The 22,729-nt window shown below is 60.1% G+C and overlaps 3 protein-coding genes across 3 annotated transcripts in view; all 3 read right to left on the reverse strand.

Moving 5' to 3' along the window:
- Positions 1-240: 240 nt before the first annotated feature.
- On the reverse strand, positions 241-10,186 carry KCNJ14 (potassium inwardly rectifying channel subfamily J member 14). Its single transcript, XM_047077703.1, has 3 exons — positions 10,105-10,186; positions 4,095-4,848; positions 241-2,651 (listed from the first exon to the last, which is right to left on the reverse strand). Exons 2-3 carry the CDS (start codon positions 4,794-4,796, stop codon positions 2,052-2,054), a joined length of 1,302 nt encoding a protein of 433 aa, XP_046933659.1. The 5' UTR covers positions 4,797-4,848; positions 10,105-10,186; the 3' UTR covers positions 241-2,051.
- GRWD1 (glutamate rich WD repeat containing 1) lies at positions 9,805-15,854 on the reverse strand. The gene is made up of 7 exons (XM_047077702.1): positions 15,668-15,854; positions 15,340-15,457; positions 15,024-15,186; positions 12,836-13,049; positions 12,550-12,692; positions 11,891-12,088; positions 9,805-10,783 (listed from the first exon to the last, which is right to left on the reverse strand). Exons 1-7 carry the CDS (start codon positions 15,852-15,854, stop codon positions 10,466-10,468), a joined length of 1,341 nt encoding a protein of 446 aa, XP_046933658.1. The 3' UTR covers positions 9,805-10,465.
- A 2,169-nt stretch (positions 15,855-18,023) lies between these two features.
- Positions 18,024-22,729, reverse strand: part of GRIN2D (glutamate ionotropic receptor NMDA type subunit 2D) — a 33,655-nt gene continuing 28,949 nt past the window's right edge. Inside the window, exons 10-12 of the mRNA XM_047077705.1 lie at positions 20,013-20,200; positions 19,555-19,787; positions 18,024-19,364 (exon numbers count right to left, since the gene is read on the reverse strand). Of these exons, the coding sequence (XP_046933661.1) occupies positions 18,024-19,364; positions 19,555-19,787; positions 20,013-20,200 (1,762 nt within the window). The remainder of the gene's footprint in view (positions 19,365-19,554; positions 19,788-20,012; positions 20,201-22,729) is intronic.

Below are 22,729 nucleotides of genomic sequence, written 5' to 3' on the forward strand. Positions count from 1 at the left end.
GTGCAGCACTTGGGCAAGCTAACGGGCAATGACAGTGCCTGCCCTCAGTCCTGGGACACGGGCAGGAAGGTGTCCTCCTCCCTGGCGCTGGATCCTTCTGCAGCTGGCTCGCAGCCTGCTGGGCACTTAGGTAGATAGCAGTATGGTGGGGGTTGGAGGACAGGAGCGAGGAACCACACCCCAGAAGCACACTCACAGACACGCCACCAGGGCTCCCAGGGATTTAATCTGGGGTACAATTCTCCCCCCGAAACACACACTTTCTCTCGGCATTCAGAGCGACCTTCTCCTTCCCCAGACCCGAGCTGGACCAGAGGGAGGAGATTCTGGCCCTCAGCCACAGCCTGCCCTGTCATTCACACGTCCAAGTTCAGAGCTGACCTCCAAGAGCATCTCCCCTCCCAGTCGCCCCTGGAAGGCCATGCGTTCCAGCAGCAAGGGGAGCTGGGAAATCTACAGGACGCTCACCCCCACCCCTAGCCGTCCCCTTCAGCGAAGTGAGGAATCATCCGGTGGAAAGGTCCTTTGAGAATTTCAAGTTCCAATGCCCCATTTTACAGATGGGGAGTGATTTGCCCAAAGTCACACGGTACATGGCGGCAGAGTTGGGATTTAGAGCAAAGCTTCCTGGATCCTTGTAAAGGACTCTATTCCAATTAGCTTAAGCTCAATTTCTAACCCTTTTGTAGGAACCATGGGAAAATATAGATAGATATCTGTATTTATATTATATATATAATACACATATTTATAACGTCTTTAAGAAATAGACACACATCACTAGGTGCAGGATTCCAGAGCACTGTAGACTCATCAGCCTTGGGCCTCTCCTCTCTGCCCAACAAGCAGCCCTGTTATCCACAGGGTCTCGTCTGGGTCCTCCCTTTCTCGGTCAGCCCAGAAATGCTGTCTATCAAATCCCGAGTCCACTTCCTAGAATGGCCAAGTTCTAGGAGCTGACTAGAACTTTCCAGGTTTTAATAATAGACAACTCTGGCTCCCCAGAGCTTTGATTCCCTTTGGCATTAACAGAACCACAAAGAATCATCAAGATTCTCAACTCCATTGGGCAAACTGGAACCAACAAATCTCAGACATCCAGAATCGCCACTCCTTCCTGGACTCTGTGATCAACCTAGAGACACAGAATCCTGATTCCTTTGGACGTTCTAGAATGGCACTTAAAAAAAAAAACAAAAAACAAAAAAAAAACCAACCTGTGGATGATTAAGAAGCATTGATTATCTCCTTGGTTTGATGTTCTACAGCAGGGGGTCTGGAGTTTTCTAATATCAAGGACTCCCAGTCTGTCACGTTAGCCCTTCCAGACCCACAGACACTCTGTTGTTTTGTGCATTCTAGAAACATAGCTCTTGAGTTTTCTCAGCATTCTAGGTCCAACCTATTCTAGAACCACCAGCGCTTGCCTCTGCGGTCAATCTAGATTCACAGAATCTTAACTCTTGGGCCTTCTGGAACCACAAGGTCTTCTCTTGACTTGCAGTCAACTTTCTGTCATTGGCTAATCAAGACGGTCTTGAATTCTTGGGGCATTCCGTAACCCTCCCTCCTTAACGTGGTTCAGGAAAAAGTGATTTGCTGCTTGGTTAACTGAGTCTAGAAGCAACAGTCCCTTGAATCTTAAGTCAATCCAGACCTACAAACTCTTCATCTGTTGCTGTCCCTGGAGGAGGTATATACCACTGATTCCTGACCCTGCTCACCAACCAAACCCAGCCATGTAGAGGAATCTAGAACCACCGGTCTTTGCCACTTAGGTGGTCCAGAATTCTGGATCCCTCAGCTCTGGGGAGACTCGGGAATCAGGCTGATAAAGGGGTCTCGAGAGGGAGCATGGAACGCAGAGGAATTACGATCCAGTATGTCTGGGGTGGGCCCACTGGGCATGGGAGACCTTCACCAGCTAATAATTTACCCAGCAGGCCTGTCGGTCTTGGGAAACACCTGCCCCCATCCCAGGAGAGGACCCTCGCTCTCTCCACCTTGCTATTTCCGGGAAGGGGGTACAAATCGGGAGACACCAGCTGGCATCACGGGGGCAGGGTCAGTGCCAGGGTCGGTGTGAGTACTTGGGGGCTGGCAATGCCATCTTCTGCCCCCTCTCCGTCCTCCGCCTTGGCCTCCTCCTCCTCCTCCTCTTCCTCCTGGCAGCAGCTCAGTGCAAGTTCATTCTCGTAACAAAATGCAGCCAGAGAGCCGGGGAAGCTGGACTTGGGGCTGTGTGAAGCCCGCTCTGCCTGTTCATCCAACTCCTTGGCGCTGCAGACTGGTGTCCCTGGGACCTCGTAAGTGCGGTGGAAATGGCGGTAGTCGACCTCGTACTGGGAGCCACGCTGGAAGAGGACCGGCTCAAAACGATGGCCCCAGAGCAGCTCACCAGGGAGGTAGGAGGAGCGACACTGTGTGGTCATGGCCGTGGCCTCAACCATGCCCTCAAGAATGACCACCAGCTCAAAGTCAGCCCGGGCCAGCTCGGCACGTCCTAGTTCATACAGAGGACTGGCGGAGTCGATCTCGTGCACGATGGTGATGGGAGACACGAGGAAGATTCGATCAGTGCCGCCATCAAAGCCCACGTCCACATCCTGGTGATCCAGGGGAATGTACTCACCCTCCGGGGTCACTCGAGGCTGCAGCGAGAAGAGAGGGGCCAAAGACAGATGGCGGGGAGTGCAGGGATGAGTGGAGACAGAGATGGCGAGATTAAAGGAACGGAGGAAGGGGAGGAGAAACAGGCAGGGGTGGGGGGGAGGGGGGAACATGGACCCAGAGAATAAAGAGAGACGGAGAGAGACTCAAGGGGTTTGGGGATGGAAACCCGAGAGAGAAAAAGAGGGGACAGAGGGACAGAATGATATTGGTATAGAGCCACAGGACCAGCCCCGAGCAATCTGGGGCTATCTGTCCCTGCAACCGAACTACAAGCCTCTCCATACCAGTGTGTGTGTGTGTGTGTGTGTGTGTGTGTGTGTGTGTGTGGAGGGGCAATGCAGTCCCCAAACCAGGTATTGGTAGTTTCACCCCACCTACCCTGACTGGTTCCATACCCAACCTCCCACGTCAGCACGCCACAGACTTCGGGGAGAGAGAGTATCCCTCCTGGTCCTGAGTCGTAGTCTCAAACAATGGAGAAGGAGCCCCCAGAGGCTGCTGGGAGTTGTAGTTCCCACCATCATTCTGTCCTCCCTCTGACCGAAGTCCAACCTTACCCCAGGCTTCTTAAGTGTCTTTACTCGGGCAAGGACAACTACTGCCCTAGAATTTGGGCAGTCTGACCACACTTGTAGAAACAGTAAGACGCCTTCTTCAGGGCACCAGAGGGAGCCGCTACCCCAGGGGCCAGGGGGGGTTGTAGTTGTTGTTTGGGTGATAAGGTGTTTTCCAGCCCTTTACTCCTCTGAGCAGGACGCTGGGGGCCAGACTGAGCCACTGAGATACGGAATGAAACCTCTCACAAATGCTGCAGGACCCCAGGCCCAGAGAGCACGGAGTATTGTGTTCCGTGGCTCTGCAGTCCCTTGGGCCTACACCTGCCACAATCCCACGGGGGCCTGGCCTCAACACAGGCTACTCTCGGTACCACTGTGTCGGCTGGTTATTGTTAACCTGAACCACGGTTGACGCCACCCACAAAACGCCATCACCTGCTCAGACCGTCCTTTCTGGGCACCTCCCCTGCCCACAGACGCTTCTGGGAATTGTAGTTGAGAGCCTTTACGGGCCAGGTGTGGCTCTCTCAGGTCTAGACACCCCACAACCCCACTGGGGGCCCATCCTCAACCCACGGTGAGCTCTTCGCGTCTCAAGATCTGTTTCCAGTCCAGGTCTCCAGTTAGAACTGGTCACCGACCTCCCTCTGGGGTTTACATCGCCTACAACCGGTCCGGGAAGGAGCCTCGGTCCACAAAGAGGGGGAAGCAGGGTCCCCGCCCGTGAGACTGCTGGGAATTGTAGTCCACGCGCCCTCCGGGCCCGACGTACGCCCCGCCCTCGAGCCTACGTCTCCCACCCCCCCCACCCCCCCACCCCCGCGCAGGGCCCCTCCCCCGCGCCCCCGGCCTTGGCCTTCCCACCTGCAGCAGCTGGGCCCGCACGTGGGCCTCGACCAGGTGGCTGCGGCGCAGGTTGCCGACGCGCCACATGAGGCAGAGGCGGCGGTCGCGCAGCGCCACGACGGCGTTCTCGCTGAACACGAGCGTCTCGTTGCGCTTCTTGGGCTTGGCCATCTTGGCCATGACGGCGCCCACGACGAAGGCGTCGAGCACGCAGCCGGCGATGCACTGCAGCACGACGGCGGCCACGGCGGCCGGGCACTCCTCGGTGACGCTGCGCACGCCGTAGCCGATGGACGTCTGCGTCTCCAGCGCGAAGAGGAAGGCGGCCAGGAAGCTGGCCACGTGCGAGAAGCAGGGCGCGGGCGGCGGCGGCGCGGCCAGGTCGCCGTGCAGCGAGGCGATGAGCCAGAAGGCCAGGCCGAAGAGCAGCCAGGAGGCGAGGAAGGAGCAGGAGAAGAGCAGGCACATCCAGCGCCAGCGCACGTCCACGCACGTGGTGAACAGGTCGCTCAGGTAGCGCGCGCCCTGGCCGCCCAGGTTCACGAAGCGCACGTTGCAGTGCCCGTCCTTCTTGACGAAGCGCCCGCGGCGCCGCCCCGCCGGCGACGCCACCCACCCGTTGCGGCACAGCCCCGGCCCGGCCTCCTCCTCGTCGCCGGCCCGGCCCTCTCCTGGCTCCAGGGCGCCGCTAAGGCGGCGCAGGGCCCTGGCCAGGCCCATTGGGCGGGGACACCCCCTCCACTTGGCCTAGTAGGGGGCGGGCGCCCCGAACCTGCGGAGAGAGACACGGGAGGCAAGGTCAGGGGCGCCAGGAATGGGTGGGCTCATCGGCCGGGCGTGCTCCCTGCGCCTCGGCGGCCTCATCTGACAGATGGGGGGGGGGGGCACATCATTCACCTGGAAGGCCAGAACGGGACAGCATCAACGACAATATTAATAGGAGATGCTTGTGGGGCCACCACGGCAACAGAACCGCAGGCGTGACGGCGTTCGAGCAAGCGCCCCGATGATTGGCGCAGACGCCTGGACAGTGCTCACCGACCCCGTGGTGAGCGCTTGACACGAATCGACATACTTGAACCTTAGGCCAGTGTGGACGTTACCGTCCCCATTTTATAGATGAGGAAACTGAGGCACAGAACGTTTAACTTGCCCACGGCCACAGCGGAGTGAACCAGGATTTGAGCGTTAGCAAATCCAGAGTCCACAAACTGGTAGCCGCTTCTCAACGTGGAGTCCGCAGGGAGAGATGAGCCCCGGGCTCCGAGGTCACCGATGGTTCCAAACCACGCTCAGAAAGCTGAGGCAGCAAAAGGAAAAACGGTGGATGAACGGAAGTTCCATCAAAATTAAGGGGCGCCTGGGTGGCTCAGTTGGTTGAGCGTCCGACTCTTGGTTTTGGCTCAGGTCATGATCTCGTGGTCTGTGGGTTCGAGCCCCGTGTCGGGCTCTGTGCTGACAGCTTGGAGCCTGGAGCCCGCTTCGGATTCTGTCTCCCCCTCTCTCTGAACCTCTCTTGCTCATGCTCTGTCTCTGTCTCAAATTGTGCTTCAAAGGACACTATCGGGAGAGTGGAAAGACAAACCGCCATGGGGAGAAAATAATTGCAAATCCTATATTTAAGAAATTTGTATTTGAAATATACAAAGACCCGTTACAATTCAATCGTAAAAAGATAACGCGATTTAAAAATAGGCAAAATATCTGAGTGGACATTTGTCCAAGAAAGATCTACAAAGAGCCAATAAGCACAAAAAGCACAAAAAAAGGTGCTCAAGGTCATTAGCCTTCAGGGAAATGCAAACCAAAACCGCAATGAGACACTGTCGCCACTTTCTTGGGAAGATGACAGATACTGGCAAGGACGTGAAGTGGGCCCCCTCCTACCTACTGGTGAATGGAAAATGGTCACTCCTGTGAAAAACAGCCTGGCGGTCCCCTAAATGGTTAAACAGTCGTGCCTGGGTGGCTCGGTCGGTTGAGCGTCCGACGTGGGCTCAGGTCATGATCTCGCGGTTCGCGAGGTCGAGCCCCACGTCGGACTCTGTGCTGACAATGCAGAGCCTGGAACCTGCCTCGGGTTCTGTGTCTCCCCCGCTCATGCTCTGTCTCTGTCTCTCAAAAATAAATAAACATTAAAAACAAAACAAAACCCGAAGCACGGACACACTGGGGCACGGATGAACCTCGAAAACATCATGCTAAGTGAAACCAGCCGGGTGCAGGAGACCACGTGTCGCACACTTTCGTTTATATGTCCCGATGGACAAATCTGTACCTTGCAGACTAGTGATAACTAGGGCTGGGGCGATGGGGATGGGATTGGGGCGTGACGGCCAGAGGCCACGGGTTTTCCTGTTGGGGTGCTGAAGCTGTCCTCCATTTGACTGTGGTGATGGTGGCACAACTCCATGAAAACACTAAAGAAACACTGAGTTATACATTGAACGTGTGCACTGTGTTTTTATTCTGAATTCTATTTTTATTTTTCGAATCTTATTTTTGAGTAATCTCTCCACCCAACGTGGGGCTTGAACTCACGACCTCGAGATTAAGAGTCACGCGCCCTACCACCTGAGCCGGCCGGGCGCCCCGTATCTGGATTGCATTTCAATGAAGCTGTTGCAAACAAAACAAAACAAAACAAAACAAAACAAAACAAAACAAAACCAAAAAACAAACCCACGCTCAGCCCTGACCCTCAGATCTTGGGCAAGTCCTTCTGAGCAGTTTCCTCAACTGTGACATGGGGGAAGTTGGACTTTTTCCAGGTCAGGAAGGGCCTTCTAGTCATCATAGACCAAGGGCCCAATCCTGGTTCAGTTGCCGACCCACTGTGTGCCCTGGGACCACTGGCTTCCTTTCAGGAGCCTCATCTGTGGAAAGACCCTGGGCTCCCGAGTCAGGCGGTTCTAGGCTGAATCCCGGCTCAGCTACTTACTGACCCCAGGACTGGGGGGCAGGTCGCATACTTTCCCCAGCCTCCGCTCCCTCATCTGGGAAGTGGAATCTCAGGGGCTCAATAGGGTGAAGGAGAGAGGAGGGAAGGAGCGGGACAGGGACCTGGAGGCCTCGTCACGTCACCCCACCCCCAGCAGCTGCGGAGGAGGGACTTCTAGAACCCGTCTGGGCTGGGGGCTAAACACTTTGGTATCAGTACCGGCAGTATTTACCAAGCACCTATGTACTGTGTGCCCCCCGGGCCAGGCTCCGGGAGCCTCATGGGCTTCTCGGAAGGTCAACGTTAAGTTCGACACCACCCTCCCACACCTCACTAAGCTCTGCACCTGCTGTCCATGACCACCTGGACGGCTCTGCCACGTCCAGTGGTTGTCATACCCATTCTGCGGAGGTCGGATAGAGCGGACTGGGCCTGGCTGCGTCAGGCATCCATGATGTAGCCCAACCCTGACTCTTTCTCGCTCTCGACAACCCTGGGAGTTGGAGGTCATCCCTCTGAAGAGGGGAAACTGAGGCTAGCCGCTCAAGGGGCCAGGTTTGAAGCCAGCCTCTGACGTTTGCGTTTGTGGCCCTCTCCTGCCCAGAAGTCCCTACTAGGCACTGGTTCCATGAGGGGCCACCGAAGTCAGGGGAGGGGAGGTGGACCCCAGACTGGGTCCTCTCATACCCAGCCACCCACCTGTGACCACAACCCTGGGGCACGGGAGGCTTTGCTTTTCACAGTGAAGCAAACAGAGGCACTGAGGTCCCTCCTTTGTCTCGGGTCCCTCAGCTGCGGAGTGGAAACCCCGGACTCCCATCCAGGTTTCTCAGCTGCCAAACCCTGAGCGACGAACCACGGACAACCTCAGCAAGGGCACGCTTATCGCCCGAGCACTTACTATGTCCTTGGCCTTGCAGGAGCGCAGGGGATGTCTGCAGCCCGCCCACTGGACTCCACCTGACCCCGCCGCTCACCTCACCTGGACTCTTCTGGAAGCTGGGAAGTCCAAATCATTGCCCCGCTTCACAGGTTTGGGGACTAGGCCCGGGGACCCGGCCAGACCCACGCGGTGCCGAAGGAGGGGTGCCCGTTTGGGTCCGGAGCCTTTCCGAGCCGGGACTCTGCCTCCTAAATCCCACCCTCGGCCCCGTGCGGCAGGGGTGACCGTGCCCGGTTCACAAAGTCGACGGGGGCCTTCGCCTGCAGAGGGCCCTGTCTGCACCCAACGTGGCCCAGCTCAGAGGGTGGATGGGACACAAGGCTCAACGTCCCCCCCGCCCACCCCCCACCCCGCAGAGGCAGGACAGGAGGGAAAGGATCCAGAGCCTGTAGTCCCCTCCCCCCATCCTCCCCCTGACCTGACAGAGCAGCTTAACGTTTCCATATAAAGGAGACGCAGGGCTTAAGGTGTGTTAATTTGGTGTCAAAGTCACTGTCTAATCTGGGGCCAACGAGCTCCGCCCCCCCACCCCAACCTCCCTCCCCCTCAAAAGAGAAGCATTTTCACACTCTGCCCAAGACCCTGGGTGGTCCCCCTCCACCTCCTCCACCCCAACAGGGTCTGGACAGCAGGCCGGAGGGCAGAGATTGACGGGGCGGGGCGGGGTGGGGTGTGTGGGGACAGAGAGCGAACCAAGGCAGAGGCTCAGAGTGGACAAGGAGGGGTGCTGAGAGGGAGCCCAGAAAGAGGGGAAGACAGGCCCCACAGGGGGTACAGGGACCCAGAGAGAGAGGGACAGACACCCAGAGGGAAGGGGACAGAGACAGGGTGGTGGTGGGGGGGTGCTCAGAGACCTGGGGAGCAGGTGGCCAGAGACCTAGAGAGAGGGGACAGAGACACGGTGGGAGGGACAGGCAGACTAGGAGCAGCTGGGCAGGGAAGAGGTCTCAGGAAACGGGGAGCTGGGGAGCCAGGCTCGCGGACAGGGACAGGGCAAGAGAGGGTGGGGGTGAGGGGGAGAAGGCAGAAAGCGGAGATGGGGTCAGAGACGGAGGCGCCGAACTGGGGGTGGGGTGGTGGGGGAGAGGTCGTTCCGGGGCTGGAATCGGTCACCGAGGGTGAGGCAGGACCTTCCCGGGGGAACAGCGAGGACGGGGAACGCGGGGCGGAAGGGCCCGGGCGAGGAGGGGTGGGGAGGCGGGATGGTCTCAGCCCGGGGCCTCTGCGCCGAGGCACGTACCTGGTGGGGCAGCCCACCCCCATGCCCTCCGCCGGGGGATCCTCTGCCAGGGCCGCGGGGAGGCCTCTGTGGGCGCTGAGGGGCAGCGGTGTGTCCTGGGCCCCAGGGGCCTCGTGCCGGGCGCCCGACCTCTGTGTCTACAGGCGGATCAGAGGCCCGGCCGAGGGGGGGCAGGGGGTGGGGCCAGCTCAGAGCCGCAGAGGGGGAGCCAGGGAGGACGGCCAGGCAGGGCGCCTGGGCCGCAGCCCAAGCAGGCTGGAGAGGAGACGCGGTGGCAGACACAGAAGGGGGAGGGGGCGGGGAGACACGGGGAGATGGGGACACAGATGAGGGACCAGCGGGGGCAGGACAGAGATGAAGGGGGGCTCCTGGAGACGGAGCCTTAAGAAGTTGGGGGACGCAGGGGAGGGAGCCCCCCAGAGACCCGGACCAAGTGCCACACGGAATCAGACTGGGGGCAGGCAGGTCCGAACGGCACCCGATGGGCTAAGAGACCCGAAGCGGGGATTCCCAGTGGCCTCTCCCAGCGCGGTGGCCTCCGGACAGCTGGGTGCCAGATTCCCGCCTCCTCCTCCAGCTTCTTCGTAGGGAGGAGCCAGCGGGATGAGTCTCATTCTGGTCCTTTATTGCCTCAGGAGCCCCTGACCTTCCTTCCTGCATAGCGCCCGCCTTGGATGCAGGAGGGAGGGAGGACCCACACAGTCCCCTGCTGGGACGTCCTGGCCGAACTCTGATGGCAGGAAAACAAAGAGCCAGACCGGATTCTGCTAGAGGAACCCACCCCTCAGATGTGGCCCACCCATCGTAAAGTGCCCGAGCTCCCCCGGGGGAGACCCGCGGCCGAGACGAGACCGGGTCCGCGGCTTACAGCGTCCACAGCGACACGAGGCCACACCAGGCTCACCTGGGCAACAGGCCAGAGTCCTCCGACAGGTGGGGGACGGAGGGGGTCACGGGGCGAAACCAAGTCTTCCGGTGGGAGGGGTCACCAGTCAAAACCGAGTCTTTTGCCCCAAGGGTCACCGGAGCAAACCAAGTGGTTATTTTGAGAGTCACGGGTCAAAGCACAGCCTTCGGCAAGAGGGGTCACGGGACCAAAGCGAGTCCTCTCCAAGAACAGCGAGTCAAACGGAATCCATCATGGCAGCCAACGGGCCCAACTGGGTCCTTCTCTCGGAGGAGGGCTGGTGCACCGATCCGAACGCGTCCCTTCCAGCGGAACCAACTTCGACCCCAGTCCCCAGGCGAAGGCACGGCGGGCCTCCTCAGACGCTGATGGTGCGGAAGACGGTGAAGCCCGACAGGGCGGTGCTGACCAGGACCCCGGGGCACTGTGGGTGCCAGTGCAGCTCCTTCAGGTCGGTCTCGCCCTGGTGCACGAACAGGAGCTGCTGGGGAAGGTCCGCCAGCGCGGGGTCCGTCTCCGCGTCGCCGGCCTCGGGGTCCCGTTCCACGGCCAGGTCCCACTGCGTGATCTGGTTGTCCGCGCCCGAGGCTGCAAAGACCCCGCTGTCCTGGGGGTGCCACTCGACAGAGGTCACGGGGGCCACGTGCTGCTTGAAGGTGGCCACTGGGGAGCCAGACTACGGGAAGAAGGGAGTCGGGGGCTCTGAGCACCTCGGCCTGACTCCCAGGGCGACCCAGGCCGAGCCCTCACCGCTCTCCCGCTGGAGGGGTGCACCCGGGCTCCTCCCCTGGACTCCCAGATTCCCCGAAAGGGACAGAGGGCAGAGCAGAACCGGTAATAAAGACGTAGTGTCTCAGGGGCTGCCGGGAGCTGTGGTTTCCCCTGCCAAGAACCCCCTCTGAGCTCCGGCTCACAAGATCCCCGGCCTCGGTCCTCCCTGGGCATGCCTCAGTTTCCCTTCCTATACAAGAGGAGGGTTCTCAAAGCGCTCCCCCTGCTGATTCTACAAAGGCCTTAAAGGGGGCGGAAGCATGGCTCCCAGGCTCCCAAGGCAGCCGATGAAAAGAAAAACAGCACTTGTGCGGTATGCTAAAGCAAAGGGAATTCTAAATCGGAGAAGTGGTTCCGAAGTCCCAGTGGCCAATCAACTTGGCCACGCACTGTCCTTGGGGGCCGGAGCCCGCTTCCAGAAGCTTCCTCAGGGCTGGCTCTACAGGAGGGGAACAAAGACTCCGTGCTGGTGGTCCCGGGCAGGCACAGCGCCACGCCAAGTGCCGGCTCCGTCCACAGGGAAGCCGGAGACAGTTTCTCCTGCCCAGAGCCCCTCTCGGCTCTACGAAGCCAATCCTCGGCTGGGTGGTAATGTCCTATCCGCTCCCGTCCTTTCTGTACCTCAGTTTCCTCCCCCGTAACGATCGATCTGGGCTCCCATTCTCAGTGGATTCCACAGAACCCACTAACAACTAGTCTACAACTCCTCGCGGCTCTCAAGTCCCGAGCCACACGGCCCACCGTGCTGCGCCCCAGGCAGGTAGATGGGAATCGCGGCCTCTGCGGCCACCCGGCCCCTTCTGTCCCCCGTCACCTCTCCAGCCGGTGGAACGAGCGACCCCACGCCAGCCACAGCCTTCCCCCCCCGGGCCTGTCTCCTCATCTGCACCCCACCTCGACAGGCCTTCCCGGCTCTGGTGCAGACAACCGTCCGAGGGAAGAAGCCTGCAAATCCCAGCGGCTGCCGGGAGCGGGGGCTCCTCCAGCCCCAGACGTCCAGCTGGGGAGATACCTTGAACTGCCGCAGGTCCCAGATCTTGAGGGCCCCGTCGTCCCCGCCGCTAAGCAGGAAGGGCTCCCGGCGGCTCCAGCTGATGACGTTGACGTCCCCGTCGTGGGCGGTGGCGGTGGTGAGCATGCAGGCCTTGCCGGGGGCGGCCCGGATGTCCCAGATGCGAATGGAGGCGTCAGCTGAGCAGGAGGCGAACACCTGGACAGGGCGGGGTCTGAGTGACCCTGGTGTGCCTGCCACCCCACTCTGGAGACCAGGGGACGCGTGGTGGGCTACCCTTATTTTATTTTTAGAAGTTTGTTTTTGAGAGAGAGGGAGAGACGGAGAGACGGAGAGAGAGAGAGAGAGAGAGAGACAGAGACAGAGCGCACGCGTGTGCGAGTGAGCGAGCAGGGCAGGGGCACAGGGGGTGGGGTGGGGGGGGGGAGACAGAGGATCCGAAGCAGGCTCGGATCTGCTGACAGCAGCAAGCCCAACACGGGACTCGAACCCACGAACCGTGAGATCAGGACCTGAGCCGAAGCCGGACGCTCAGCCGACTGAGCCCCTCCCAGGCGCCCCGCCCTCTTTTTCTGTGTTCTGCCCCCGCCCCATTAGGATCTAGCCCCAGTCCCCACCTCTTACAAGACCCAGGAGTCAGACCCCCAGCCCGCCCTCACCGTGTCCTCAGTCGGGGACCACTGAAGGTCCTCCACAGAGCGCGTGTGGCCCATGAATGGCCGCTGGTCCACGTGCCAGGAGCCGCCGTCCACAGGCGTCCAGAGGTGGATGTTCTTCTGACAGTCACCAGTCAGCAAGCGCCCTGGAGACAGGAGTCAGGAAACCGGCTGGCCCCGCGCCCCCTCTTCTCCCGACAGTCTCAGCACCCACCCCTTCCTACAGACCCCCCGCCCTCCCACCCCTGCCCCACCCAGGGCCGATGCCCTGCACCCCAGGGACACCCACCAGACACACGGGGGGACCAGTCCAGCGCAAAGCCCTCTCCCATGTGGCCAGCGAAGGCAAAGATGGGCTTCACCCGGGCCTGCTCGTCCCGGAGGAAGGTCGCCAGGGCCTGTGGGTCATGTACCACCTGCAGCAGCCGCCGCAGTGCAAACACCTCCACCTGGCCCTTCTCTGACCACACAGCGGCCACCGGCTCGTCGCCCAGCCAGGACACCTGTGGGGGGCGGGGGGGGGGGGAAGGAGAAGGGAAAGGGAGGCAGGAGGGACGGGAGGCTCAGGGTGGTGGTGACCACAGCTCCTGGCATCCCTGAGAAACGGACCTGCAGGTCCTCAGGACCCCCGTCCTCCCACAGCTGGGAGCCTGGCTCCCAGAAACCTTTGCAGGGAAGAAAACGACAGCCTGCAGGACCGGCCTGGTACCTGGGACAACTGCCCACACTGGGCAGCAGTGATGGTGAGGCCGCAAACTCCTTCCAGAGGCCCCAGCAACCCCTGAAAGGGTGTTCAGGGTACCCCGTTTTTTTTGTTTGTTTTGTTTTTGTTTTTTGAGAGAGAGAAAGAGCGTAAGCAGGGGAGAGGGGCAGAGGGAGGGAGAGAATCCCACGACCCTGGGATCATGACCTGAGCCGAAATTAAGAGTTGGGATGCTCTACCGACTGAGCCACCCGGGCGCCCCAGACTACCAGTCTTTGTAACTTGGTAAACGTCGGTGGGTCCCAGGCCTCAGTCCTTGGGTCTCTTTGCCTCTGTCTGCTCGCTAGGAGATCCCGTCCAGCCTCAAGGTTTCCAGTAGCCCCAAGCCCTGACCTCTCTGGACTCCAGACTCCTATCGACACCGACCGTTCAAACTTCACATGGCCAAAGCCAAGCTCCTAATCGCCGTCTACAAGCTCCTCCTCCCCGGGGCTCCCCATCTCAGGCCCCGAACCGTAGGACTCACTGACTTGTCCTCACGGCCACCCTGTGCTAGCTACACTCAAAACCCACATCGCTTCCAAGGCCTTCTCATTACCTCTACTGTCGTCACTCCTGGCTACTCCTGTCATCCTTCCCCCTGCGTGATGGCCTCCCCGTGGGACTACACTTCTGCCCTTGCCTCCGTGCGGTCTAGTCTCCACACAGCACTCAGGGGGATCTCTTTAAAACCCAAGTCAGATCCCAACTGTCCTCCGCTCTAAACCCTCCCGTGGCTCCCAATTTCTCCCCAAGTAAAGCCAAGTCCTTACCCTAACAGGTAAGGCCTACAAGCCCTCCACAACCCATCACCTCCTCTGTGTCAACCCCCTATATGCTGTCACTCTCCCTCTCGTCCATTTGCTCTAGCAGTTGCATTGGTCTCCCCGATTTCCCTCGCAATTCCTCAAACGTGCCACGTTTGCCCCAGGGCCTTTGCACCTGTTTCCTCTGCCTACAAACCCTTTCCCGACAGAGATCTTTGGTTCACTCCCTCACTTCCTGTCTCTATTCAAATGGCACCTTATCACAAATACTTCCCTGACCCTGACCGCACTATTTAAAACAGCAAACCCACTCTAGCAACGTCCTAATTCCCTTACCTTGCTTTTCCTCTTCTCTATGAGGACGCACTGCACATTTACTTAGTTTCTTCTCGTTCCCTTCCCCCGCTAGCATTACGTTTCATGAAGCCAGAGAACTTTCGCTCCGTGAAATCCCCAGGGCATAGAACAATGCCTAAAGCGTGGTAATAATATAATGGGGACCCACAGCAAGGGCTGTGGGCCAAGCACTGCCCTGAGTGCCGTTCATACATCGTCTCGTGTAATTCACACAGCAGCGCGATCGCAAGGCGCCAGAACTCAGCAGCACGAAAGCGGCCCCACAGCCCAGGACATTTCCTGAGCAATAACACAAAACATGTGTCACACTACACCCAGGTGCTGTCTCTGGGCACCTGAGATAACCGTACGCTGTTCCATTTTACCCTCACGTCAACTCCATCAGGCCAGCTTTGTAACCTTCGCCATTTTACAGAAGAGGAAAGAACATAAAAACTCGCCCCGTGTTGCTTCTAGCACATAGCGACCATAACGACGGCAGCTAAGACGTACACGAGCCAATGCATATAAAGGTACGTGCCAGATACTTTCCTAAAAGCTGGAAGGCATGGACAAGGGGGTTGGGGTTGGAGGTCAGACAATGTAGAGCAGGCTCCTGGGTCTGTATCTACCCGGACTCGGTTGATGCCGCCATAGTGGGGCACCATAGCCAGCTCCAGCTGAGGCTTCCGCTCCTCTTCCTCCTCTTCATCTTCCTCCTCCTCCTCGTCATCGCTGCCCTCCGATGGCGGGGGTTTTGTCCCATGCAGATTATGCATCCGAAGCATCATCAGTCTGGGGGAAAGCGTGGGGTGGGTGAGGCACGGGATGCCAGGATACTCAGAGAGAAGGGGGAGAGAAGCCGGAAACCTCGATTTCTAGGTCCTGGGGAAGAGGGAGCTGGGGGTTCAGACTCCTGGTCCTAGGAACACCTCAGATTTCACTCACCTGTTGCTCTGGGCGCTCTCCGCCTGGGTCCCAGCGCACAGGTAAAGTGTAAGAGGAAGCTCTGTCCGGCTGTCTCCCAGATGATCCCGGACTATGTCGAAGCTAAGACAGGGGGCGCCTCGGGATAAAAAGACAGGTCGCAAAATTAGAACGGGACAGAGATCTCAGCCCCCCCCCCCTCGCGTGTGAAGTTTTCATCCGTCTTAGAGCCCAGTCTTCTCTCTCAGAGTGCCTCGTAAGTTAAAGACTCCGAACCAGACCCGCTCGGGAGTCAGGATTCCAATCCCCTTCCTCCTCAGGACCCAGGAGTCCTGGTGCCCGGCCCTACCAGTCTGCGCTCGGTGGTACAGCACGTAAGCCTCCTCGTCCATGACCAGCTCCTCTCCTTCGCGGAGCGGCGGTCCCCGCCCGGGCAAGTAGACCTGGGCCGGGCCTTCGGTCCTTGCGTCGCTGGACTCGGCCTCCATGGGTTCCCCGGTCCCACACGTGCGCCGCCTGCCCTTGCGCGCCGCCATCTTCGAAGCCTCTCACCGCCGGCGCGCAGGGAGGACGTCACTTCCGGGTTGCGGTTTCCTTCTTCTGAGATCCGCTCGGCTGCACGGTTGCCTTGGAAACCTCCGAGCTCACCAATTTGAGAGGGCGGCGGGGAAAGGGTGAAGGAGAACTAAGGGAAAGGAGTCCTAGCCTAGCGACCGAGGCTTGCGGATTCGGAGAAAGTACACCCTTCGCGTGACTTTGCGGCGCTTTTCTGCGGAGCGGCGGCAAGGCCTCCTGGGAATTGTAGTTCTGTACGAAGCCAGTTTTCTCCATCTACTGGAGGAGTCCTGAGCCCCGACTCCATCTTCCACCTTGGACTCCCATTGCTTCCTTTCCGCTATATTATTCATGTATGCAAATAAGAGTTCTCACTGGCAAGAAGACTGGGCTTTTGCTCCCTGAGGACCCATAAAGCCGGGTTCCTCTCCCCTCTTTGTTATGATGGCTTTAATTCACTTCAAACTGCTTTAGTGTAGACAGGATGATATTATGTGTAAGTCAGTCGGTTGAATCTACCCTCTTGGGGCAGTCAATTGCCTAACCAGGCGTTCACATTGCGGCTATGGTCAGCGAGCACTTAATCAGAAAGTCAGCCCTCTGGAGACCGCCGTTACAAGCGCTTTGGCTCTCTTTATCCCTCATCGGCAATGAAATGTTAGAAATAGATTCTCATTGGTGAGATTCACGGCATTCGAGATAGGTGGATTGGCTGGGATATACTAGACTCCTCGCTTGCAAGAACAGGATATTAAGAATCAAGCAAGAGGCCTTGTCTGTGGCCATAGGAATGGGACCCTAGACTTAATCCTAAAGTGTTTTGATCCCGGATCTTTCTGGAGTTCTCTGTCCCGCCTTCTCTCTGGGTCTCTGTCCTCCCTCGCACCATCTCAGTCTTCTTCTTAGGATCTATTCTCACAGCCCCTTTCTGGGTCTTTGTCTCCCATCTCCTTCCAGGGTCTGTGTTCTGAATACAATTTTCTTTTCCGCCCTCTCTTCCTCTGTGGGACTTTTCTCGGTTTCTGTTTCCTCCAGGGAAGTTTGAGGGGGGCTGAGACAAACACGGAGCTCACACTTGGACTGAGGAGGCATAAAAACATGGTTTATTCCAAACACTGCAATGTGTAACAGGAGAGTGGGAGGGGAGGTTGGTGGTGGGTGTGGATTCCCAGACCGTCTCCTCCACAACCCAGCTCCAGACCCGGCTGGAGATCTAGGAAAAGGAGGCTTGGGGGGGGGGGGGGGAGGGGAGAGACAGGGAGGAGGGGAGGGGGTGTCTGCTGGGTTTTCGTTGGGAGGGTCACAGATAAGGGCTGGAGTTGGAGAGGATGTGGTTGGTGGCACGTGGGGCTGGTAGTGAGGTGCGACAGGGTGGGAGGGTTTGGCCCGATGTTTGTTGGGATCAACGCTAGGACAGGGGGAGGCGGGGCTTCCGTTGGGAGTGTCCGAGGTCAAAATTGGGAAAAGCGACCTAGGGTGGGGAAAGGAGGAGGGTGTGTCACGGTATGACGTCAAGGGTCACAGTCTGGTCGGGGCACAGTCTGGGATTCGGGTCACAGTTTGGGGTCAGGGGTCACAGTCTGGGGTCGGATGACCATTTTTAGGGGTCGGAAGTCACAGTCTGGGGTCAGGGGTTTCTGTGTGGCGGGGCCAAGGTCTGGGGTCACAGTTTGGCGAACGCGTCTCACAGTTTTGAGTCCCAATGGATGAAAGGTTAAAAACGGGCTTCCCCGGAGGCGTGGCCGGGGCCGGGGAGCTGCACAGTGATGTGGGGGCCACGGCCCCGGGCGTGGGGGTGGGGCGCGGGCGCGGCGTGTCCCCACCCCCTCCCCCACCTCCCGCCCCATCTGGTGACGTTAAAAAGCCCTTGTCGGGTTTAAAAACAAAACAAAACAAAAACAAACCTCCAGTGGGCTCCGAGACCCCCACCCCCTCCCTTTCAGGCTGGGTGAGATTTGGGGGAGGGGGGGCCAAATCCCTTCCGGCTCTTGGTGCCCCCAAAGCGACGGGGCGCAGGACGCTGCTCCAGGCGGGGTCCGGCCAGGTCCAACTTTTCCTTCCCAACCCACGCGGGTCCTGTCTGTTGCGCGTGCCCCCTCGGGCCGTGGCCTGCGCTGACCGAGGGGGCGCCGGGGGCCCCCTGGGCCGCGTCATACCTCGGACTCGAGGCTGGAGAAGTGCGCCGAGCCCCTGCGGGTACCCAGGTCCCCGCCCCGGTGTCTCCGGTGGGGCGCGGCGGGCAGCGGCGGCCCCCAGTGCGCGGCGTGCGGGCAGCGGCGCGCGTGGCGGGAGGGCCCGGTGAGCCTGCGCGCGGGGGCGGCGCGGGGACACGAGCTGAGGTCCTCGAGCGAGCGCGAGGTGGGCGCCGGCGGCGGGAGGTCCCAGCCCCCCGCGGCGCGCCGGTGCCGGTGGTGGTGCGGGGCGGCGGCGGGCGCGCGGTGCGAGGCCCGCGGGCGGTGAGGGTGCGGCCGCGGACACCCGCAGCGGGCCCGGCGCCGGGGCGGGGGTCCGGCGGCCCAGGGCGGGGGCGGCGGCGCCCACCAGCCGCCGTCCAGGCCGTCGTGCGAGCAGCTCAGATGGCGCGGCGGCGGCAGCAGCTCCAGGCTGGCGCAGTGACGGCAGTGCCAGGCGGCTGGACCGCTGCGCGGGGGCAGGTAGTCCCAGCTGCCGGCGCGCCAGCCCCCGAGCTTGTCGACCGACCAGTAGCGGCCGGGCGGCGGCCCGAGGCGCTCGGCGTACGGGTAGGGGAAGTCGGCGAACCACCAGGGCTCCAGGCCGCCCAGCGACGCGCCGCCCAGGCTCTCCGAGTCCTCCGAGTCCGACGGCGACGGCTCGAGGTCCAGGTAGGGGCAGGGGGGCGGCGCGGCGCGGCACGGGGGTGGCGCGGCCTGGGCCCCGCCGCCCGCGCCCCCCGCGCCCCCCGCGCCGCCCGCGCCGGGCCCCAGCAGGGGCTGGCTCTCGGGGTCGGAGCGCGGCCAGCGCGCGGGCGCCGGCGGGCTCTCGTCCTCGTAGGCCAGGCGGCACAGCGGCGGCCCGACGGCGGCGGCGGCGGCGGCGGCGGCGGAGGCGGGGGGCGCGGGCGGCGACGGGAAGCCGGGGAAGGCGCCGGAGGGGGGCTCGGCCGGCTCCTTGTCGCGCACGATGGCGAAGTAGGAGGGCGGCGGCTTCTGCGGGGGCTGCGCGGCCGGCGGGGACAGCGGGCGCCCCGCCGCGCCCCGGGGCGCCGCGCGCGCCTCGCCCACGCCCAGGCCCTGCGGCTCGATGGGGCCGTAGTAGCGGTGGAAGCCGTCGGCCAGGCCCGCGCCCCCCGGAGGCCCGGCACCTTTGGCGCGGCGCCAGCGGTCCACCGCCGCGCGCTCGCGGGGCACGAAAGGCGCCGGGCCGGGCGCGGGCCGCGCCGCCGGGTACGCGGGGCTGGGCAGCGGCTGCGGCGGCGGCGGGGGCTTGGCCGGCGGCGGGGCGGCCTCCGCGCTGCAGCAGCTGTACATGCCCTGCGGGGGGCCGTGAGAGAAGCAGGGTCAGCGAGTGGGGGGCGGGGAGGGGGGCGGCGGGGAGATGCCCGGGACCGCCCGCCTCCCCTCCAGCCCTCCCGCCCGGCCGGGACCTCGACCCAGGTGTCTCCCACTGCGAGGCATCCCTGCCTGCCTCCCCGCAGCCCTGCCTGCCTCTGTCCCCGCGTACCCTGGAGAAGGCCAGCAGGAAGTCCATGCGGTGGGTGGGCCCCAGGCAATGCCGCAGGCGCCAGTACACCAGGTGCTCCCAGGCGAAGACCAGCAGGGAGAGGCCCATGGCCACCAGGAGCATGTAGAAGACCCCCGCCATGTTGTCGATGTCCAGCTTACTGCTCATCACCTCGATTTTGTCGTTGTGGCAGATCCCGGAGAGCCACAGCCGCTCCAGCATCTCGATCTCATCTGGAGAAAGGGGGCAGGGGGCACGGGTCAACTTCCAGGGGCACCCTCCTCGGACCCTCTTCTCTGATACAGGAGTCTAGGCGCCCGGCCCTCTCCTCCCTTAGACCCTGGTGTCCTGATCCTCATCCCCTCCTGCGCCCGCGACCCAGGGCTCTGCCCCCCACCCCCACGCCCCACCCCCACCCCCACGCCCCACCCCCGAGGCATCCCTGTGCGCAGCCGCACCGTCCCCCAGGAACTGCAACAGAGCCAGGTCGATCGGGCGCTTCCAGCGGGAGCCCTTGTGCAGGGCGATGCCGTAGCCCGTCGTGGCAAAGACCTTGCCCGAGCCGATGGTGACCAGCTTGCAGCCTTCATCCTTGCGGGCCATGTAGTTGAGCACAGCCGCATCATAGATGAAGGCGTCCAGCTTCCTGGGGAGGGGGTGGGCAGGGGGCATGAAAGGCAGGGTCAGTCCCACCTAGATGCTCTCACGGCCCTCCCGGAACCCCCTCTCACCCCTAATAGCCTCCAACTGCCCCACAGCCTGACTGGTGGTGAACTCCAGGGCAAGCCACCGCACCTCTCGGTGCCGCCTCCGTTTGGAGCTGCAAAGTGGGGACAACATCAATACCTCCCTTCCACGGTTGCCGCAAAGGTAAGTTGATGGCTTGGTGCAAAGAAAGTGCTGGAGAACGTTATGTTCAGCCTTCACCGCAGCCCTCCAGAGAAGGTTCTGGATACTCCTCCATTCTACAGAGGGCTGAGGCTCAGGCAGGGGACTCCTGCAAATCATAATAACGCTAACGATCGCTTGTATCGTGCCGGGCGCCGTGCCATCGGCGGTAATAACACGTTCAAGGCTCTCAGCGCTCCTGCGAGGTGGAAACTTATCTCCATTACTCAGATGGGAACCGCAGGCCCAGACGCGCACCTTACTTACTCGGCGTGCCTCCTCCCGCTAGGCCCCCAGTTTCTAAACCTTGAGACGAAGACAAGCGGGGAGAGAGAATTCCCCCTCACGGATGAATACACGATGGCGCACGCGCCCCGCGTCCCCTCCTTCGCAACTGCCGCCCTCCGCGTACTTCTGTGATTATCCGATGAACCCCAGCCTCTCCTCGGAGACTGCGAGCCCCAGCTGGGACACATTCCAAGCTGTGACTCAGCACAGTTCCTGGCACACCCACAGGGGCTGTAAATATTTGTGGATCGCATGGATGAGTGGATAAAGAAGTCCACGCTGTGTCACTATTCGATGAAACAAGAGCTAGGCCTATGATCTGACATCAAGATGCCCAGGGCATATCCGTGAAGAAGAAAAGAAAAAAAGAAAAGAGTCGTAGAGGCCCATATAGAGCATAACTCCATGTTAATTTTTTAAAATTTATTTTAGAGAGAGTGCACGCGGGGGAGAGGGCCAGAGGGAGAGAGAGAGTATCTTAAGTAGGCTCTGTGTTCCGCGCCGAGCTGGACTGGGGGCTTGATCCCACGACCCTGGGATCACGACCTGAACTGAAATCAAGAGCCTTGACGCTCAGCCGACTGAGCCACCCGGGTGCCCTTCCATATTAATTTAGTATTTAAAATAAATGTTTGAAATGTTGATTTATTTTGAGAGAGCGAGCGTGGGAGGAGCAGAGAGAAAGGGAAAGAGAGAGAATCCCAAGCAGGCTCCGCGCTGTCAGCACGGAGCCCGTCGCGGGGGCCCGGACCCCTGAACCACAAGATCATGGCCTGAACCGAAACCAAGAGTCTGATGTTTAACCAGCTGAGTCAAATCTCCGGTAAAGCCCTCTCTACATCCTCACACACGAGCACATCAGTGCCTTGTGTACCTGCCTCTGTATGTGCAGAGAAATGAAAGAAAAGGGCAGAATTAGTCCGCAGACCCCAAGTGGGGAGACGGACAGCAGATCCCCTCCCGCCACCCGAACAGATTCCAGCCAAAGCAAACACTTGGGGGAGGGGGGGAGGCAAAGAATTTGAAGCTCTGGAGACCGAGCAGAAATCTGGGGGAGGGCAGTCAAGATCCCACGATTGGAAAATGGGGTTTTATATGGATTCTAACAGGCAGGGAGATCCCAGCTGACATCTGGAAACTTTATATTTATATATATATGTTGTGGTATATATATATATCACAACTGCCTTGTAGGCAAACTGTAATTTCCCTGTAGGTTTCTCTTTGTTTAGGAAAATGCCCTTGGGGGCGAAAGGTGAATCGCCTCCCTAAGTCGAAAGAACTGTAGGTTTCCAGAGTCAGGCTGAAGAGGGGGGATGGAGGGAGGGGCTTGAGGACGAGGATAAAATGTCAGGAAGGTCTCCAGGGGTCCTTGCGGGGAGGAAGGGGGAGGTGTGGGAGGAGGTGGGGAGGGCAGGGAGGTGTGAGAGGCTTTCAGGAAGAGAGGATCTAAGAGCCTTCACTTTTAATCCTTTGCTTAGTCTTTTTTTTTTTTTTTAATTTTTTTTTCAACGTTTATTTATTTTTGAGACAGAGAGAGACAGAGCATGAACGGGGGAGGGGCAGAGAGAGAGGGAGACACAGAATCGGAAACAGGCTCCAGGCTCTGAGCCATCAGCCCAGAGCCCGACGCGGGGCTCGAACTCCCGGACCGCGAGATCGTGACCTGGCTGAAGTCGGACGCTTAACCGACTGCGCCACCCAGGCGCCCCAGTCTTTTTTTTTTTAAAGTTTATTTATTTATTTAGAGAGAGAGAGAGACAGAGAGCAGGGGAGGGGCAGAGAGAGAGAGAGAATCCCAAGCAGTCTCCACACATCAGTGCGGAGCCCCACTCGGGGCTTGAACTCACAAAACGCAAGATCATGACCTGAGCTGAAGTCGGCCACTTAACTGACTGAGCCACCCAGGGGCCCCCTTTGCTCGGTCGTTTAAAAAAAAATAAAGTTTCTTTTTAAATGCTTATTTACTTTGAGAGACAGACAGAGCACAAGTGGGGGT

Source organism: Lynx rufus, unplaced genomic scaffold (assembly GCF_022079265.1).
Source record: "Lynx rufus isolate CCGP_SWC_20201006 ecotype Redwood Valley unplaced genomic scaffold, mLynRuf1.p SCAF_16, whole genome shotgun sequence".
In the NCBI taxonomy this organism is placed as follows: Eukaryota; Metazoa; Chordata; class Mammalia; order Carnivora; family Felidae; genus Lynx; species Lynx rufus.

Coding starts and splice junctions, on each gene's coding strand:
- KCNJ14 (XM_047077703.1), bottom strand. CDS start 4,796: ATGGGCCTGGCCAGGGCCCTGCGCCGCCTTAGCGGCGCCCTGGAGCCA. Junction 2,652..4,094: donor TGCGGGCCCAGCTGCTGCAG/GTGGGAAGGCCA, acceptor TTCTCGCTGCAG/CCTCGAGTGACCCCGGAGGG.
- GRWD1 (XM_047077702.1), bottom strand. CDS start 15,854: ATGGCGGCGCGCAAGGGCAGGCGGCGCACGTGTGGGACCGGGGAACCC. Junction 15,187..15,339: donor GAGAGCGCCCAGAGCAACAG/GTGAGTGAAATC, acceptor GCTTTCCCCCAG/ACTGATGATGCTTCGGATGC. Junction 12,693..12,835: donor CTGGTCCCCCCGTGTGTCTG/GTGGGTGTCCCT, acceptor TCCTGTCTCCAG/GGCGCTTGCTGACTGGTGAC.